This window comes from Gymnoscopelus braueri (genome assembly GCF_963280865.1).
Source record: "Gymnoscopelus braueri genome assembly, chromosome: 12".
NCBI lineage: Eukaryota > Metazoa > Chordata > Actinopteri > Myctophiformes > Myctophidae > Gymnoscopelus > Gymnoscopelus braueri.
In genome coordinates this window covers 50,240,956-50,260,955 of record NC_137614.1, presented here as the reverse complement: position 1 = coordinate 50,260,955, position 20,000 = coordinate 50,240,956, and the positions used below count along the sequence as shown (strand labels likewise).

Sequence of the window (20,000 nt, the reverse complement as noted above, 5' to 3'; positions counted from 1 at the left end):
AGGCTAGTACTCATTGCTATAGAGTGTTTGTTCAGTAACAGGAGTCTCCATGTCTCTCCAGCTCTTTGTAAACAGAAAATGCATTTTCAGAGCAGCCGCTCCTATGGTGGCCCCTGAGGCTCAGCTCTGACTGGCTACACTTGCTAAAAACTTTTTTTTAATGAAAGACCTGTAGTAACCTGTAGTTAGTCAATGTTTGGTCAATCAAAGAGGGTGATAGCTCACTTTGTACAGGGAACACGGACAAAGGATAAATATTTGTACATTTTAGGAATCCACTATTCACTATCATGTTATTTTTCTGCTCCTAGACATCTGCTCCTGCACATGGTTGTGTGTAAAGAGGAGGTTTCTCCTGAACAGGAGAGGAACCCCAGTCTGCTCCAGGAGGAACCAGAGCCTCCACACATTAAAAAGGAACAGGAGGAGATACTTCAAAGACCAGAGGAGCCTGATGGGTCAAGTTGACATTACTAGCAGTGAAAAGTGAAGATGATGATGAAGACATCTCTTCACACTGCTCTGAAATTGAAGTCGAGCTTGAATCTGACACTGAAGTCACTGAAGACAGTGATGATTGGGAGGAGACCAGTGGAGGTCAGTCAGTGTTAAACACAGTGCAGGACTTACATGGGTGGGGAAAACTGGGAGTTGGAATAAAAGCGGTCGATGAAAAATACAAATAAATCAGAAATATTAACAGGGGAGCCGTAATTCTCCTAAACAACAGACTTGTTTGATGATGAAAGCTTTCAAGTTGTATTTGTGTGGCACCGCTAAAAACACCCAAATACTTAAATAATGTACTTACAAATTAAACAATAAAATATTATAAGTGAAAAGTGCAGGGTGCTTAAAGCAAACATTTTCGACTACGACACCTTTTAGTTAGGAGGTCTGGTCCTCAGTTAAAACTTTAAAAAGCAACACAGGTTTGTCTGACAACTTTGAGATTTAAAAGGCAAAAACGTAAAACTGAGGCAAAATTGCAAAAGTGAACACTTGACTTTTATTTAAATTAACCCTGATACAGTGGCATCTAAAACAGCCAAAACACAATAAAATGCCTACCTAAACAAACTAAAAAGGGCCCACTAACTAAAATAGACTAAAACAATAAAACGGAGAAACCAGCCAGTTGCAAGAGGAGAAGGGGGGGGGGGGGGGACAGCAGCGTTGATGGCACCACCTCACACGCGTCCTCCACAGGCACGATGTGGTCCGTGTGTCATCTATTGGTCACCGTCTTACATCGCCTCTCTTTCTGGCTGTCCGCGTCTCCGACTGGCTGGTCTGTCTCCGTGCGTCCGTTCCTTGGCTCTCTCTCCGTCCATCTTGGAGCATCTCTCCAGTCTCCTCGCCGTCACACCTGCGGCCTGGCCATCCTCGGGCAGCCTCCCACGGACGAGGTCCCTGCCCACCAGAACCCCAGTCCGTGGTAGCCGCCCTTGCTCAGGCCAGGCCGCAGCGCTAATCAGGCTGCCACACCCAGACTCAGGTGCAGGTCCTTATCACTCAGCCTATAGGGTTAGTGCAGGTCAGTGGAAAGAAAGAAATATAACAAACTCACAGCAAATATCACTCAGGAAACAATAACCTCACTTCAAAACATGCAAAATATTAACCATAGATAATATAACACAAAATCACTTAAACCAAAAGACAAAGCAAAATCACATTTTCCACCGGCTCACATCTGTACTCACCAATTTTAACCTGCCTCTCCCCTTCTCTCCTCCTCTCTCTCGCCTCTCTCTCGCCTCTCTCTCTCTCTCTCTCTCTCTCTCTCTCTCTCTCTCTCTCACCAATTTTAACCTGCCTCTCCCCTTCTCTCCTCCTCTCTCTCGCCCCTCTCTCCCCTCTGTCCCCTCTGTCCCTACCCCTCCCCCCCCTCTCACAGGAGTGCCCAGACTCCGTTCTTCTCTTGTTCTGAGTGTTCATACTCCTTCACATCTCAGGCCTTCCTTCATAAACACATCAGGAGGAGACACAATGACCTCTACTGCCAAATGCTGAGGAATGTACAGATCACCTCATCAGCCTGTCAGCAAATCACCAGCTCTACTACCAGCCAGGAACAAGGAGACACTGATCAACCAGGATCTCACAGTCATCAACAGTTTACCAAGACTTCAACTCAACCAGATGGTGAAAAACCTCTCAAATGCAAACATTGTAACAAGAGATTCAATATCTCAGGTCCGATGAAACGCAAAAGCCCGGGGAGCGAGTGTCCAGTTTCCCACTGGGTTTCCTTTGGAACCCTAGGAAGTGGGGCTCTGACTCCCTGGCTAACGGGACCTTGCGTCTCCTTAGATCAAGGAACATGGAAGATCTGGCCAGCTCCCTAACATCCCTGTCGTCATTATTCAACATGCTCAGTAGATGGGATATGCGCATGCTAATGGTATAAGTCCACGACACATTGGGTACACCCAGCCCTATAGTGTGTACAGTATATCTGTCTGTCTCTTATATGTCATCATGATTTGTGTGCATGGGGATCTCATCTTAAACAAGCTCAGTGCTTAATGAGTCTCCCAGTTTAGTAGACCTTGTATTGTGAATTTGTACTTCCATGTACTGATGTTCTCATGTCTTACTAAATAAAATACATCAATCAATCAATCCCCCCACTGAGGGTGGAAAATGATATCACAGGTGCTGTGTGTGTTCAGGGCAAACCACTCACATACTAAGCTCACTTAGTACGTAGGATATATAATATCTGATCTACAAGCTTAAAACGCATCGCACCATGACGCGTTGTGAGCTTGCAGATCTGCTATTTTCAATATTAGATGGATGTTCTGGTCTCTACAGGTCAGGAAGGTAGGTCACATAACGAAAAAACATCACATGGATGCACCTGGGACGTATCATCAGTGTTGTAGCCTGGGGTCATAGGATGTTTCGGGGCTCGCAACATACACCCTGACCCAGGTGACCCAGCCAGGGTTGATCAAGCCCCGACTTACGTCCCAGGTAGCTACCCACGGTCTAGCCTGGGCACCATTCCTTTTCGGGTATATGATCCGGTCGGGAGTGGAAGTTAAAAAAATAAAAAGTGGCCGGATGGGCAGAACCGGAAACACGTCTCACCCCAAAATAGGTCCGATAATAAAATCGTTGATGAGGCATAGTTTCGCTTATTTTTTTAAATGTAAATGTGCGTGCACTATCTGGAGACTATTTAGCGTCTGTATTATCCCACGGGGAAATTCTATTCCATTTAAATAGGGATTGGGGAACCAAAACAAAGCGGCACCGCAAAACCGGATGGGCAGAATCCGAAAACAGGATTATTTTTTTTCAGTAGGCGTGGCCTAGACCGGATCATATGGGTCTTTAGTAACAGACACCAGGCTTTCCTCCGAGGTGGAAAGACTGGTGATGCGAGGTTACCCACGGTCAGTCCTAAATAGGGAAAGACAGGGCCACTCAATACGCTTGTCAGTACTGTTACTGTATAGCAGGGCTACTCAACTTAAGATGGCTCAGGGGCCACTCAGCAAAATGCCAAAAGTCCAAGGGGCCGCCATAAAAATGACGGTCCTATTTTGGATTTTTCGATTTTGTAACACACAAGAAAATGGTCCCGTTCCGTTTTGTCAACGGGGGGGGGGGGGGGGGGGGGGGTTTCAGCACGGTGCCCACCGGGACAGTTTTGTCAACGGGGGGGGGGGAAGGACGCTCTGCTTCCAAATTCCGCCGAATTTCGCCGTTTTTTTTTTCACTCACGCTGTTTGGTGAACCCCCCAAGGTTGGTGCCCTGTGCTGCGCTGCTTTTATCCGCCAAATTTGGGACGTTCACGGCATATTTTGCACCATTACGGTACGTTCATCATCGGTGACGAGTGCCTCTAACAGCCGCTGCGTGCAGCGGGCTGCGAGTCGCAGCCTGTCTGTGTGTCAGGATGCGAGGCTCACACAATCACAGCATGCGTCCCCCTGCGCCTATGGCTGTACATGGGGCCGACAGCCCCATGTACAGCCATAGCAAAACTTAGCAAAACTTATTTTTTAGTTTTGCTAAAAAATAAAAGCTTGGAAATTCCGGTCCCAGCTGTTGGTACGCAAAAGCGCCTCGCGTCGTCTGATGTGGTGCTCATTATTTATTTTGGGTGCGCATGCGCACCTGCGCACCAGTTATGTGCACCCCTGATTATACCTGTAAGAATTGACGCACCTGTATGTATGTCTGTCTGTTTTTTTGAAAAATGTTTTAGCAACCCATATATTTGAACGGAAATGTATATTTTTATCCTGTGCTTAAAAAAAAAAAATAACTTTTTTTTTTTTTTTTTTTTTTTGACCATGAGGGGGCCGCCAAGACGCTGCGATCGGGCCGCATGCGGCCCGCGGGCCGCGGGTTGAGTAGCGCTGCTGTATAGAAACAATGGACAGTACCCGAGACCAACAGTGGGGGGCAGCAACACGCCAAATAGCGTCTCTAGACAGACTCTGGTGTGTTGACTGACTGTTGACACTTTAAAATACAAAGACGACTAAAACAAGTCGTTTCTAAACAGTGTCGTTGTTAAGCAGCAGGAGGACGTCTGTTAGCAGCTCAAGATGAGATGAGAGATGAGATGAACTCATTCATGTTGTGTTTCATCTATTTGTAAACCTTTAAAACGTATTTTTGTTTAAGAATACACTTTGAAATTCATGGAACATTATTCATTCATTGGGCATTTATGAGGCGTCTGCGGGAACTCTGCGGGAATAGTTAGCCCTGAAACATGACTGTCAGACATACCATGACAGTCATGGAACCACTATGGTTCCTGGTTTGCGATTTGTTTTACATTTACAACTACCACATCTACATAAACGTTCATATTTCAAATATAAAGTGCTTTATACCATGGCCACGGATGTAACAAGTTGAGGCGCACTGGTCGAAGTACCCTTATTTTCTGTATTGTTCAATAAAAAGCATTTTAATCCGATCAGTGGCCATTTTTTATTTTATTTTTGTAATGTATCAGAGTGCAGTACACCTCCAAACCGATAGGGTCACGTCGTTGAAAGCATCGGAGAAAATTCCAAGAAAATGGCTGGCGATCACATTAAAAAGCTTTTTATTGAACAATACGGAAGATACGGGTACTTAGACCAGTGCAATTTAACTTGTTACATCCGTGGCATGGGGGTTAGCACTTTATATTTGACATTTTAACGTTTATGTAGATGCATCAGTTGTAAATGTAAAAAAATCGCAAACCAGGAACAAGTGGTTCCGTGACGCTTGTGACAGACGAGCGTCATGTGAACCATGGCTACGGGAATAGTGTGTGTTTCAACCCGGACGAGAGAGAGAGAGGCACGGCCGTCCCTCTCTCTCGTCCGAGTTGAAACACATCCATTAGAGCCATATAAACAGAGCAGAGAGTGAACGAACGTGATACAGAGAAAGTCTGTGTTATAATATAAGTTATATATATATATATATATATATATATATATATATATAGTTATAGTTATATCATGATATAAGTTTGCAGTGAACAAACCTTTGTGTAACTTCTGTCTAAGTGTGTCTTTGTGCGGGAGGAATTTACACACGACGTTCAAATACTTTGCTTTGTTGTTGTGGTGGGCTAATGCTAATGCTAATGCTAATGCTAAGCTAGCTTCAAGTACACTCCACATTAGAGGTGTTCAAGTGTGTTTTCTACCAGGATACATTACTGAGGAAGGTATGTTTGTTGTTGTTGTTTAAAATAAGAATGTAACACCCCCCGCCCCTCTTTACTTGAGTAAAAGTTCCAATACAGCAATTTAGAAATACTCTGTTAAAAGTAAAAGTGTGGTATAACAAATGTGCTTGAGTAAAAGTATTGGCATCCAAATATACTTAAAGTACCAAAAATAATGTCCTGTTTCAAACGTTTTTAAATGTATAAAATATATACAAAATACAAATGTTTTGAAAATTGCAGATCTACTGTGAGCTTGCAGATCTGCTATTTTCTTATAGCCAAACTATTTCTAGGGCTGAAGTGGTTAATGTATGTTTTGTAATAATAATCCAAATATAATCCAAATCTACAAAGTAACTAGTAACTGTTGTCTTTAATATGATGACTTTACTTTTTGATTACTACTCCTTTATATGCTGTTTTTGCATAGTATTGTTTATCTTTCTGTCTTTACATGTTTAGATGAATTGAATACACAGGACCCCAATGGAAACAAGCTATTGTGCTTTCTTGTCTTTTAATCCTTTTAGCAGACCTTAGAACTGTACTTTCTGTGCTTTTCCCCCCGCAAACTGTTAATAAATATTCAATCTAATCAATTGACCTAAAGGAAAAAGGGACATTTCACTATTATGGTAGTGAACCTGAACAGTGTTTACCTGAAAAAAGAAAACATTTTCTATCAGAGAGAGGATTACATATCCTATTGATAATAGATATTAATTATATTTTCCACAAAATATTAATGACTGCAAAAAAATATTGCCTTAAAGGTTATGAATTGGAAATGTTCTGAGAAAAAGTTACTTGCCCAATTGACAAGTGATTACCATGTTACTCCTTTTTTATTGTCTGTTATTGTTGAAGTTAAGTGTAAGAGTAGTAATGAAATCGGAACATATCTGATTTTAATTGTTTCGTTGCAGACTCTGTGGAGTCCAGACTTCACTCTCTGTCTGTCTCTATCTTCCCTTTTTTCTCTCTTCAAGGCGTTTATTGTCACATACACTTACAATACTATTGGCAGTGAAATTATTGTGCTTGTGGAGTAAGATAAAATACACATTAAATAGTATTGTTTATTTTTATAAGAATACAAATACATTCAAAGAAAAAATAATCCAGAGCAGTACAATGTTTTATTTAGAATTGGTCAGTTATGCAAATCCATAGTCTGGATGATTGTTTCTGATCATATGTGCTTTACCACTACACATTGCACACAGTGCCAACTTTGACTGAATGCAGCCTCTTCCAACAGTTACAGTGAATAGTCCTTGGCTTAATTGCACCCGGCAAGGATTAATCTGACAGATTTTGGTGCTCAAACGCCTTTCCTTTAACTCCACCTTTAAGCCACTTGCACACAAGATGTCTATAAATCGAATGGACAGATTGCCATGAAGCTTCCTCTGTGCATGCATGCTCCCTGAAAGATAATCCTAACAGAGTGTCCCAATGACCTGATTCTTCTGGCCCCCCCTTCAGGCCAAAATAGTGACTAGAAAACAGGCTTTTTTGCCTTTACCTTCAGCAAATATTATTGTTATTCTTGACACAACAATGGGTCTCCAGTTATTAAAGTCCTTATTCACTTGCTTCATTTCAGACCAGTGTGTGGAGTCCAGACTGCAGGTGAAGATGAACTCTCCAGACTCATCCAGGGACATTTCTATTAAACAGGAGGATCCTGAAGACCACCCACACCTCAGTAAGTTTCATGTGCTCTCTCTTTCTTTCATTTTTTCCATCATTACAATATCTCTCAAAAACATATATTTTTAGGGCGCTCGGGTGGCGCAGGGAGAAAAAGGGGTAAAAGATTAATACTAATAAAAATACATTTTTTAAAAAACATTTATTGTTATTACTTTATTATATCCAAAAGCTCATCCTCTTATGTGCAAATGCAATGTAAAAGAAAAACTGCAGCATATAACTTTACATTGTAAATGTTTTTTTTCAATGTTTCTGTAGGCCAAACCATATAGAACAGGGTTTGTCTGTATCCACTGTTTGTATGCCTACTCAGAAGTACACTGACGAACATGGACATGGAGAAGTCATTTTGAGTTTGACCCTATTAAATTAACTGTTATCTGTTCTGTCGTATCTGTTCAAAAGTAGACCAATCACAGCTGATGTCATCAAACAGAAGCACATCTGGCCATGAAAGCCTGCAATACCTGGTTGAAACTTGGGTCGTAGCTGAAAATCTATTCATGTAAAAATTGATTTTTATGGCGTGGCTCTGTAGGAAGCGTGACATCTAGAAATGGGTCCGTTAGTCTGATTTGTGTGAGATAACACAGATCTTTGATTTAAAATGTAACCACATGAAACCTAGCATCCCTATTCAGAGGCACAATTCGCTGAAATTACCCGATCTACGCGCTCACAATATCTCACTAATAATAGAGGGTTAGCTCACTAAGAGGGTATAGAGGGTTTAAGTCATTCTATCAGATGTGAAAAACACTTCCTTGGCATTGTGCAGAAATTTGGCGCTGATGGGTACAGCGGTTTGTCTAATCCACCCCGAACACAGAGACAGACAGATTCAAAGACCCACAGACTGCACACAGAGACAGACAGATTCAAAGACCCACAGACTGAACACAGAGACAGACAGATTCAAAGACCCACAGACTGAACACAGAGACAGACAGATTCAAAGACCCACAGACTGAACACAGAGACAGACAGATTCAAAGACCCACAGACTGAACACAGAGACAGACAGATTCAAAGACCCACAGACTGAACACAGAGACAGACAGATTCAAAGACTCACAGACTGAACACAGAGACAGACAGATTCAAAGACTCACAGACTGAACACAGAGACAGACAGATTCAAAGACTCACAGACTGAACACAGAGACAGACAGATTCAAAGACTCACAGACTGAACACAGAGACAGACAGATTCAAAGACTCACAGACTGAACACAGAGACAGACAGATTCAAAGACCCACAGACTGAACACAGAGACAGACAGATTCAAAGACCCACAGACTGAACACAGAGACAGACAGATTCAAAGACCCACAGACTGAACACAGAGACAGACAGATTCAAAGACCCACAGACTGAACACAGAGACAGACAGATTCAAAGACCCACAGACTGAACACAGAGACAGACAGATTCAAAGACTCACAGACTGAACACAGAGACAGACAGATTCAAAGACTCACAGACTGAACACAGAGACAGACAGATTCAAAGACCCACAGACTGAACACAGAGACAGACAGATTCAAAGACCCACAGACTGAACACAGAGACAGACAGATTCAAAGACCCACAGACTGAACACAGAGACAGACAGATTCAAAGACCCACAGACTGAACACAGAGACAGACAGATTCAAAGACTCACAGACTGAACACAGAGACAGACAGATTCAAAGACTCACAGACTGAACACAGAGACAGACAGATTCAAAGACCCACAGACTGAACACAGAGACAGACAGATTCAAAGACCCACAGACTGAACACAGAGACAGACAGATTCAAAGACCCACAGACTGAACACAGAGACAGACAGATTCGAAGACCCACAGACTGAACACAGAGACAGACAGATTCAAAGACCCACAGACTGAACACAGAGACAGACAGATTCAAAGACTCACAGACTGAACACAGAGACAGACAGATTCAAAGACCCACAGACTGAACACAGAGACAGACAGATTCAAAGACCCACAGACTGAACACAGAGACAGACAGATTCAAAGACCCACAGACTGAACACAGAGACAGACAGATTCGAAGACCCACAGACTGAACACAGAGACAGACAGATTCAAAGACCCACAGACTGAACACAGAGACAGACAGATTCAAAGACTCACAGACTGAACACAGAGACAGACAGATTCAAAGACTCACAGACTGAACACAGAGACAGACAGATTCAAAGACTCACAGACCCATTACTAGATTTTAAACTACGACCCAACTTCATGGGTAGAGATGTTTCCGTTTCATGATGTCATGCACTGTGATTGGTCTGCTTTTGAGGGGAAATACATACATACATACTTAACATACAGGCAAACCCTGTTCTATAGACGAATCCACAGACGCGCTGCCTGTAGCTGCCTGTAGGCTGCCTGTAGCTGCCTGTAGGCTGCCTGTAGCTGCCTGTAGGCTGCCTGTAGCTGCCTGTAGGCTGCCTGTAGCTGCCTGTAGGCTGCCTGTAGCTGCCTGTAGCTGCCTGTAGGCTGCCTGTAGCTGCCTGTAGCTGCCTGTAGGCTGCCTGTAGCTGCCTGTAGCTGCCTGTAGCTGCCTGTAGCTGCCTGTAGGCTGCCTGTAGCTGCCTGTAGGCTGCCTGTAGCTGCCTGTAGCTGCCTGTAGGCTGCCTGTAGCTGCCTGTAGCTGCCTGTAGGCTGCCTGTAGCTGCCTTTAGCTGCCTTTAGCTGCCTTTAGCTGCCTGTAGCTGCCTGTAGGCTGCCATTGCTGCGGTGTCGCGTCCGCGGAGCGTTGACACCGCAGCAATGGCTGTGCTCAGGGCAGCGCTCCGTGGATTCGTGTATACCGTATACGGCTTGGCCTACATCCTGATTTACTCCCAAATCGCAGTTGACATCTGTTGACAGAGCTCACCTGTCTGTCCTCTCTACTACTCAGAACCATGGACAGAGCCCATCTGTCCACTGTACTACTCAGTTACTAAGTTTTATGGTTTAATATTGTTTCATAATTTAATGATTAAAAAAATGCTGTGATAACATTATTAAATTGTTTGGTAAAGTAACTAAATATATAAATTCAAATTACACACAAAATACAAAATATGTGTTTTGCTAAAACCTATAATTGTCATGTAGCAACCTGCTGTTAGTCAATGTTTGGTCAATCAAAGTAGGTGATAGCTCACTTTGTATAGGGAAAACGGACAAAGGATAAATATTTGTACATTTTATGAATCCACTATTCACTATCATGTTATTTTTCTGCTCCTAGACATCCTGCACATGGTTGTGTGTAAAGAGGAGGTTTCTCCTGAACAGGAGAGGAGCCCCAGTCTGCTCCAGGAGGAACCAGAGCCTCCACACATTAAAAAGGAACAGGAGGAGCTACTTCAAAGACCAGAGGAGCCTGTTGGGTCAAAGTTGACATTACTAGCAGTGAAAAGTGAAGATGATGATGAAGACATCTCTTCACACTTTTGAAATTGAAGTTGAGCTTGAATCTGACACTGAAGTCACTGAAGACAGCGATGATTGGGAGGAGACCAGTGGAGGTCAGTCAGTGTTAAACACAGGGACAGGACTTATGGGGTGGGGAAAACTGGGAGTTGGAATAAAAGGGTTGATGAAAAATACAATTAATTAAATATTAACAGGGAAGCCCTAATTCTCCTCAACAACTGACTAATTTGATGATGGAAGCTTTCAAGTTGTATGTGTACTCACCAATTTTAACCTGCCTCTCCCCGTCTCTCCTCCTCTCTCTGTTCCCTCTGTCCCTCAGGTTCCCTGAAGAAACACCAGCGTATTCACACTGGAGAAAAACCTTTCCACTCTGAACACTGCGACAAGAGTTTCATTCAGTCATCTGACCTGAAGATACACCAGCGTATCCACACTGGAGAAAAACCTTTCCACTGTAAACATTGTGAAAAGAGTTTCAGTAAGTCATGTGACCTGAAGAGACACCAGCGTATCCACACTGGAGAAAAACCTTTCCACTGTAAACATTGTGAAAAGAGTTTCAGTAAGTCATGTCACCTGAAGAGACACCAGTGTATCCACACTGGAGAAAAACCTTTTCACTGTAAACATTGTAACAAGAGTTTTAATCGGCCGGGTAGCCTGAAGACACACCAGCATATCCACACTGGAGAAAAACCTTTCCACTGTGAACATTGCGACAAGAGTTTCATTCAGTCATTTGAACTGAAGATACACCAGCGTATCCACACTGGAGAAAAACCTTTCCACTGTAAACATTGTAACAAGAGTTTTAATCGGTCAGGTAGCCTGAAGACACACCAGCATATCCACACTGGAGAAAAACCTTTCCACTGTGAACATTGCGACAAGAGTTTCATTCAGTCATCTGACCTGAAGATACACCAGCATATCCACACTGGAGAAAAACCTTTTCACTGTAAACATTGTAACAAGAGTTTTAATCGGCCGGGTAGCCTGAAGACACACCAGCGTATCCACACTGGAGAAAAACCTTTCCACTGTAAACATTGTGAAAAGAGTTTCAGTAAGTCATGTGACCTGAAGAGACACCAGCGTATCCACACTGGAGAAAAACCTTTCCACTGTAAACATTGCGACAAGAGTTTCTTTCAGTCATCTCACCTGAAGACACACCAGCGTATCCACACTGGAGAAAAACCTTTCCACTGTGAACATTGTGACAAGAGTTTCAGTGAGTCACGTTCCCTGAAGAGACACCAGCGTATCCACACTGGAGAGAAACTTTTTCACTGTAAAGTGTAAACAATGTGACAAGAGTTTTTCTTCTTCAGGTAACCTGAAGACACACCAGCGTATCCACACTAGAGAATAAACTTTCCACACTGGAGAAAAGTCTTGTTTGCGGTACATATACTGTATGTTTTATTGATACTAGTGTTGATGACGTCTTATATATTATTGTATATCGTTGCTGTCCGGCAGGAACCAGCTAATTCAATTTTTCTGCTTTCATATTTTTTTCTATAAATCAGTGCTATTGAACACCCTTTATGTCTGTGTGTTTTTATATATTGAACCAATGAAAAGTATTAAAAAGTGCTTCTGACAAAAGCAGCTAACTCCATTAGATCCTCAAACTTTCTGCTAAACCAGCTATCTCCAGCAAAGGGAGGTGGAGTTAGCTGGTTTTGCTGACTCCAGGCTCCAGGCTCCACCCTTTTTTGACCTCCAACCTCATCGTATTCAATCGATGATTAGTTAAGTTACACCATTTTAGGTCAGACTGACCCATTGAATTACAATCAATCTATCTTACAGAACTGTTTCCTGTGTCCCAGAACATTCTGGTACAATAACCAAACTGAACTATTTGGAACACACGTTGCTTTGAAATAACTTGTGATAATCTTACTGTGTCACAGTCTGAATATACCATACAGTCTGAAGTTATCATAGAAATATTGATATAGTTACATAGTTTGAAAATGATATGGTTAACATGTGTAATACATGGTATGTTGTTGTAACATGGCATGTTGGTATATGTTGTATCTTGCATTTCTATGAGACGTGATCAGACCTGTGCAGCATCAATGTGCACTGATGGAAGCTGTTGTAGGGCTGCCTCAACCATGACTTTCTAAGCCAGTGGTTCTCAAACTTTTTCATGTCAAGGACCCCCAAATTGACACTTATTAGCCCGCGGACCCCCATTTCAAAAGATATGCCAGGGACCCCCATAAGAGAAGATCTTTTACGGCTCTAGCAGTGACTCTCAACCATTTTAATTTCAAGGACCCCCAGTTTGACATGCATTAGGGCTACAGACCCCCATTTAATGGCATTTCTATCACTTGGACCGCAAATTTCTATTGTAAAATCTATGTCAATTTAACTCTGAGAGTGTACAAATGTGGTTCCATTTGTACACTCAGAGTTACAGACCCATAAGGGTACATTTGGTGCCTAATCTATCATTTAGCTGGGGACCCCCTGGAACTCCCTCAAGGACCCCTGGGGGTCCCCGGAACCCACTTTGAGAACCAATGTTCTAAGCGATTAATCTGTAGATTAATTTTCCGATTAATCAGATAATTGAGAAGCTATTATTTATTTCTCAACAAATTGATTAATGACATCAGCCCTACTTTATACTATGCTGCACAACAGTGTTGTGCAAGACTTGTGGAAAATATCTGATTTACAAGCTCAAAACGCATCGCACCGTGACACGTTGTGAGCTTGTAGATCTGCAATTTTCAATACTTTTTGCCTGTAATGACATGCCCAAAATAAAAATTGTAATCATTTAAATTGATTTAGTTGGATTAACTGTTGAACTCCTAGATGGATGTTCTGGTCTCTACAGGTCAGGAAGGTCACATAGTACTGTTACTGTATAGAAACAATGGACAGTACCCGAGACCAACAGTGGGGGGCAGCAACACGACCAACTGGCGTCTAGACAGACTCTGATGTGTTGACTGACTGTTGACACTTTAAAATACAAAGACGACTAAAACAAATCGTTTCTAAACAGTGTCGTCGCTAAGCAGCAGGAGGACGTTTGTGTTAGCAGCTCAACCACTGAAACACAGCAGAAGATGAACTCATTCATGTTGTGTTTCATCTATTTGTAAAACCTTTAAAATGTATTTTTGTTTAAGAATACACTTTGAAATTCATGGTACATTATTAATTCATTGATGAGGCTTCTGATGGGAACTCAGAATAGTGTGTGTTTCAACCCGGACGAGAGAGAGAGAGAGAGAGAGAGAGGCACGGCCGTCCCTCTCTCTCGTCCGGGTTGAAACACATCCATTAGAGCAGAGGTCTTCAACAGGGGGTCCGGGACCCCTAGGGGGTCCTCAGAGTTACTACAGGGGGTCCGCCAAATCTTTGTGTGATAGGATTTTTCGTTTCTACATTAACCACTTGAACCCTAGCATCCCTTTTTCTGAGGAGAACTTTAGCCAAAAATAGCAGATCTACAAGCTCACAACTCCTCGCAGCGCGAGGCGTTGTGAGCTTGTAGATCGGCTATTTTTGGCAAAGAGTTAAAGGTGTAGAGGGAAAACAGAGCAGCAAATGTTTATCTGAAACACAATTTTATATAATATAGAGGGGGTCCTTGCTTCATCTCTCTCTCAGCTAGGGGGTCCTCGGCCTGAAAAGGTTGAAGACCCATGCATTAGAGCCAAATAAACAGAGCAGAGAGTGAACGAACGAACGTGAGACAGAGAAAGTCTGTGGTATAATATAAGTTATATATATATATATATATAGTTATATAAATGTGTTATAATACCAGTGAAGATTATAGATCAGTTGAACATTCACTACAAACACTTTATTAAGGTTCAACTCGACTCAATTAATTTTCCTTTGTCTGTAACAAGAAAAGACAAAAAACATCTGAAAACGTAACTGGACAGAACAGGGTTCACATTAGTGCAACAACAGAGATTTGATCTGTAGCTCATTAAAGATTCTACCATGAAACAACATCAGACAATAACAGATCAGATCAACATCAGAGTCGTAGCTGGTTTTTCAAAAGCAGCAAAAATGGCAGATCTAAAGATAACAACACATTGCATCGTGACACGTTGTGAGCTTGTAGATCGGCCATTTTTGATACTTTCATATGACAAAATAGGGCATTAATTTACGGAATAAAAAAATTATGTTTAAATTACGGAGATACAAGGTTTCTGCCCGACAGCAACGAAATAAAAACATATTAAAGAAACATTAGAGAATAACATCAAATTAACATCAGGTCCAAACAGATAACATCAGATTCAATCAATAAATCAGGAAACAAACAGCAACAGCAACATATTCAGTCAGTACTGGGTAACAACAAACTATTTGTTCCAAATTAAATCAACCTGTTAACAGATTTACATGTCATACTTCTCAGAAAGACGGTGCAAAATAACAACAAAACAAATGTCATACAATACAATGTCATAAATAACTGTCATAACTATATCTGCTCAGAAAGAAAAGTTTCATACAATACAATTGTATGTTATCAATACTTTTTGTCAAAACAAATAACAAAAATGTCATATACTATGCAGACAATAAATAGTAAATAAATAGTAAAATAAGCAAAATGTTGTCATCCAGAAAATGAAAACAAATACGTAGTGTGACATCAATTTAGGAAAACAAGTCTTACTATGCAATGTAAAACAAAACATCTTACTAGACAATAGCATAAAGTAAAATAAAATTCATACTATATTGTATTCAATGAAAGAAAACTAATTCTATATCATGTTTGGAGGAGCCGAGAACGGAGGAGAGAGGAGGCTCCCCAGGACACATGGAGCGAGGATCAACGAGGAGGCCCGGTCCAAGGTGCAGGGAAACCGGAAATGACGTTTGGGAGTGTTGGGATGTGAATGTAATGACACATTAGGATTTTGTTGTCATAGACACACAGCAGTTTACTGATAACGACACTTTTTGGTGTGGTTTTATTAAATAATGTAAAGTAAAGTTTAGAGGCATATGGGGATTGCTGTGGTTTAATTCATGTACGTTTAGACATGCGATCGATGTGGTTTAATTAATTAAGAAAAGTGACTTTTAGGCGTGTTTGTTGTTCTTTAATTCATTTGATTTAAGTTATGTTTTAGGCATGCGGTGTGGTTCGAGTAAATAATTTAAGTTAAGTTTAGTCGTGTGTTCGGTGGTGTTTAATTAATTTACGTTTAGGCACATGTTTTTTGTTTTGTTTTGTTTAATTAATTTAAGATAAGTTTAGACATGGGTGTGGTGTTGTTGAAATAATTTAAGTTAAGTTTAGACATGGGTGTGGTTAAGTTGAGGTTAAGGATGTGGGCCTACACTGACTGACTGACTGACTGAAGACAGATCTGTGAACATCACCATGATAACATGGACATCATTGTAGAGACATCGCCATGGTAACATGGACATCATAGTAAAAACATCGCCATGGTAACATGGACATCATTCTATAGACAGATTGCAACAGCCATAATAGACGTTAATATAATTTATTTAATAGAACAACAATACTGTGTGATGACTGCAGCAGTCTACATCATATTATGATGTCTTTAATACAACAAGTGCTGTGTGATGATGACTGCAGATTAATATGATATGTTTAATACACGTGCAGTAACAGTATAGGCTACTGTGTGATGATTGCACAAACATTCGGTTCTGTTTTCTCTGTAATAAATGTGTGTTGAGATATCGACAACAATGTATGCTTCATTATTTAGCATGTTGTGATTCCTTTACACACACACACACACACACACACACACACACTAACACACACACGATAGCTTTGCGTTTGGAGGTTCATCCTGGAAGTGAAAAGCTTCTTCCTTCTTCTTGCGGCTAATTCCCATCGGGGTCGCCACAGCGGATCATCAGTTTCTGGTTCTGTTTTCTGGGTCTTCCTCGGTGACGCCTGCCACCAGCATCCATAAACCTCCCCTTTGGCCTTCCTCTTCTCTCTATCTGGCAGTTCCATCCTTCTCCCAATGTAGGCCTTCCCTTCATCCCTCCTTTTCACACGTCCAAACCATCTCAACCTCGCCTCTCTTGCTTTATCCCCAACGAGAGGCGAGTTTGAGATGGTTTGAACCAGAGCCATTCAAGGAGAGTTGCGTCACCTCCGTTCACTTACTTCGGACCAGGTCTTCTACATAACCGTCTATTGGCGAATAGTGACAAAGCCCAAAACCGGAAGTTTATGGAATGCACTGAAGTCTATGAGCGTTTGTAACTATTTCCAGTTTACATGACGTGACCGCCGCTGTTTCTGCCCCTCATTGGCGGAACTCTCTAATACAAGGCTCTGGTTTGGACATGTGAAAAGGAGGGATGAGGGGTACACTCAGTGGTGGAAAAAGTACTCACATTTTCTACTTAAGTATAAGTATCAATACTGCAATGTAGAGTTACAAGTAAAAGGCCTGTGTTCAAAATGTTACTTGAGTATAAGTACAAAAGTATTAGCATCAAAATATACTTAAAGTACCAAAAGTAAAAGTACTAAATGTTTGAAAATAGCCTATGTGGTTAATGTATGTTTTATAATATAATTAATATAATATAATAATTTATATCTGCAAAGTAACTAGTAACTAAAGTTTTCAAATAATTGTAGTGGAGTAAAGTACAATATTTGCCTCTAAGATGTAGTGGAGTAGAAGTAAAAGTATTGAAAATTGGAAATACTCCAGTAAAGTAAAAGTACCTCAAAATTGTACTTAAGTACAGTACTTGAGTAAATGTGCTTAGTCACTTTACACCACTGGGTACTACCCAGTGGTGTAAAGTAACTAAGCACATTTGGGTACACTATCAGTGAAAGGCACTGCTCCAATTATTCTTTATTGTACATTTCGGTTTGCTGAGTTCTTGCTGATTCAGCGGTTTAGAGATGAGCTTCACTCTCACACACACAGGAGCAAACTGCCTCCCAGAGAAAAAAATAAGGGATGTCAACTCATCTTATGCTAGGTTTAAGGGTTCGTGTTAAATAGCTCTTATAGTATTTTTTGGGGGGATAATCATTGGGCTAATATAGTGTTTGTTCAGTAACAGGGAGCTCCCCATCTCTATAGCTCTTTAGTAAGCATTAAAACCCCTTGTGACGTAATTGACAGAGTGAAAACTCTGTCCAAAATCTGTTGCAGGTATTACATGTGATGTTGACCTGTCTGTGGATATCCTATAATCCTATTATCCTAGGATCTTACTATCCTATTATATCCTATTATATCCAGTGGTGGAAAAAGTACTATTTTTTTTTACTTAAAGGGATTGTAGGCGATTCAGAGATAAACAAAGAAAAAAACTCCAGCAGTTCGTTTCCCTGACCACCAGGGGGTGACGCAGGGAGGAGTTCCATAGAGTTAAGGGGACTTCTAAACGGGCCATGCCGAATATAGGTTCCTTTATTCGGATACAATTCGCGGAACTGCCCGCCCCTGCCGGTTCTCTGAATTTTTATTTTTAAATAGGCTCTTTCATGACAAATTGACCACATATATGAAGTTAAACAACTAAATTCTATCCAAACGCTATCTGAAAAGTAAATTATGTGCCTCAAAAACGAAGTTTGAGAGCGTTTTCAAACCGAAAGTAAAAAGTTCACACGGACACGGACGCGCACGGATGCGCACATGCGTGCGTTAATTTACGGCCCGACACAAACATAAACAGTAGGGAAATACGGATTTCAGAAAGAGGACTGTGTTTCAATGCAGGAAAACACCCCAGCATCATTATATAGTGGCTGATAGAGGGGGAAAAATGCAAAATATGTATATAGACATATTTTTCAAATTTAGGCTTAAAGGTATCATGACATTCATTTTCACTTTTTTAATTTTCAATGTTTTATTTGGGGTTTTATGACCTCAATTACACCCAAAAAACCTGAACTTTTCTGTGGTCTGGGGTTTTCTGAATAATTAGGCTGAAAAGTAATCTGAGCTTGGCCCTTCGACAGTGAGGTCACAGTCGATTAATCCCGCCCACTCTCCTCCTCGCCCCTCCCCTCCCCTATCCTTTCCTTTGGGGGGGGGGCGGAGCAGAGGCGATGATTGACAGGCAAAATCCCTCACCAGCGACACCCGCAGGCAAAGATTTCTTTTTTCATTGCAGTTGAAAAGGCTTTAGAAATGTGAGAGAAAAACACCTGCCATGGATCACTGGAATGGAATTTTCACTTAAAACTTTTTGTACACTTTTGTAGGACCAGGACAAAGACTTTGAATGTGGTTTAAAAGTGAATGTCATTAAACCTTTAATGTTGCCAACAATCCCTTTAAGTAAAGGTATTAAGTAAAAGTAGACTAGAGGTGTGAATACATTAATTTTTTTTAGTCTGGAATTCAAAATTTACTTGAGTAAAAGTACAAAAGTATTGGTATCAAAAGTACTTAAAGTAGAAAGTAGTCATTGTGCAGAATGTCCCATTTCACAAGTTTTCAAATGTGAAATGGGACAAGTTTTAGCAGAAATGGAAATTCAAAAATATATTTTAAAATGTGTTTTTGAATTCTCAGTTGGTGAACAGAAATGACTGGACAGATGACAGCTTCCTGTGTGCAGCTTTCAGGGGGCGTAGCTACTGACTCTGTATAGCAGTGAAGCTGTTACTGTAGCAATATACTGTATAGTTCTATAGTAACCCCCCCCCCCCCACACCAGTGAAGATTATAGATCAGTTAAACACTCATTACAAACACTTTATTAATTAGTAAAGTAAAGTAAGTTTCCGTTGTAACAAGAACAAAAATAAACAATTGAGAAGGTAACTAACTGGACATATTGTAACAGGGTTCACATTAGTGCAACAACAGGGATTCCAAAACTGGTACTTTTCAGGAAATTGAAAAAGGAATGTGTTCTAATGGACAGACTTCACAACTTTCACTCAAAAGCAGCAACAATGGCAGATCTACAAGCTCACAACACATTGCATCGTGTCACATTGTGAGCTTGTAGATAAGCCATTTTAGCTACTTTTATATGACAAAATAGGCCATTAATTTACGGAATTAAAAAAACTTAAATAAATAATGGACATACGAGGTTTCTGCCCGA

General features: G+C 41.1%; 2 protein-coding genes across 2 annotated transcripts in view; both read left to right on the top strand.

The window, feature by feature from the left end:
- The window catches only part of itpr3 (inositol 1,4,5-trisphosphate receptor, type 3), a 130,237-nt gene extending 113,687 nt beyond the window's left edge, over nt 1-16,550 (top strand). Inside the window, exon 62 of the transcript XR_013934116.1 lies at nt 15,731-16,550. The gene's annotated coding sequence lies outside the window, so the exon portion shown is untranslated. The remainder of the gene's footprint in view (nt 1-15,730) is intronic.
- On the top strand, nt 10,786-12,488 carry LOC308096217 (uncharacterized protein). The gene is made up of 2 exons (XM_080443556.1): nt 10,786-10,969; nt 11,200-12,488. The coding sequence occupies exons 1-2, from the start codon at nt 10,867-10,869 to the stop codon at nt 12,183-12,185; spliced, it is 1,089 nt and encodes a 362-aa protein (XP_080299682.1). The 5' UTR covers nt 10,786-10,866; the 3' UTR covers nt 12,186-12,488.
- Nucleotides 16,551-20,000: the final 3,450 nt, after the last annotated feature.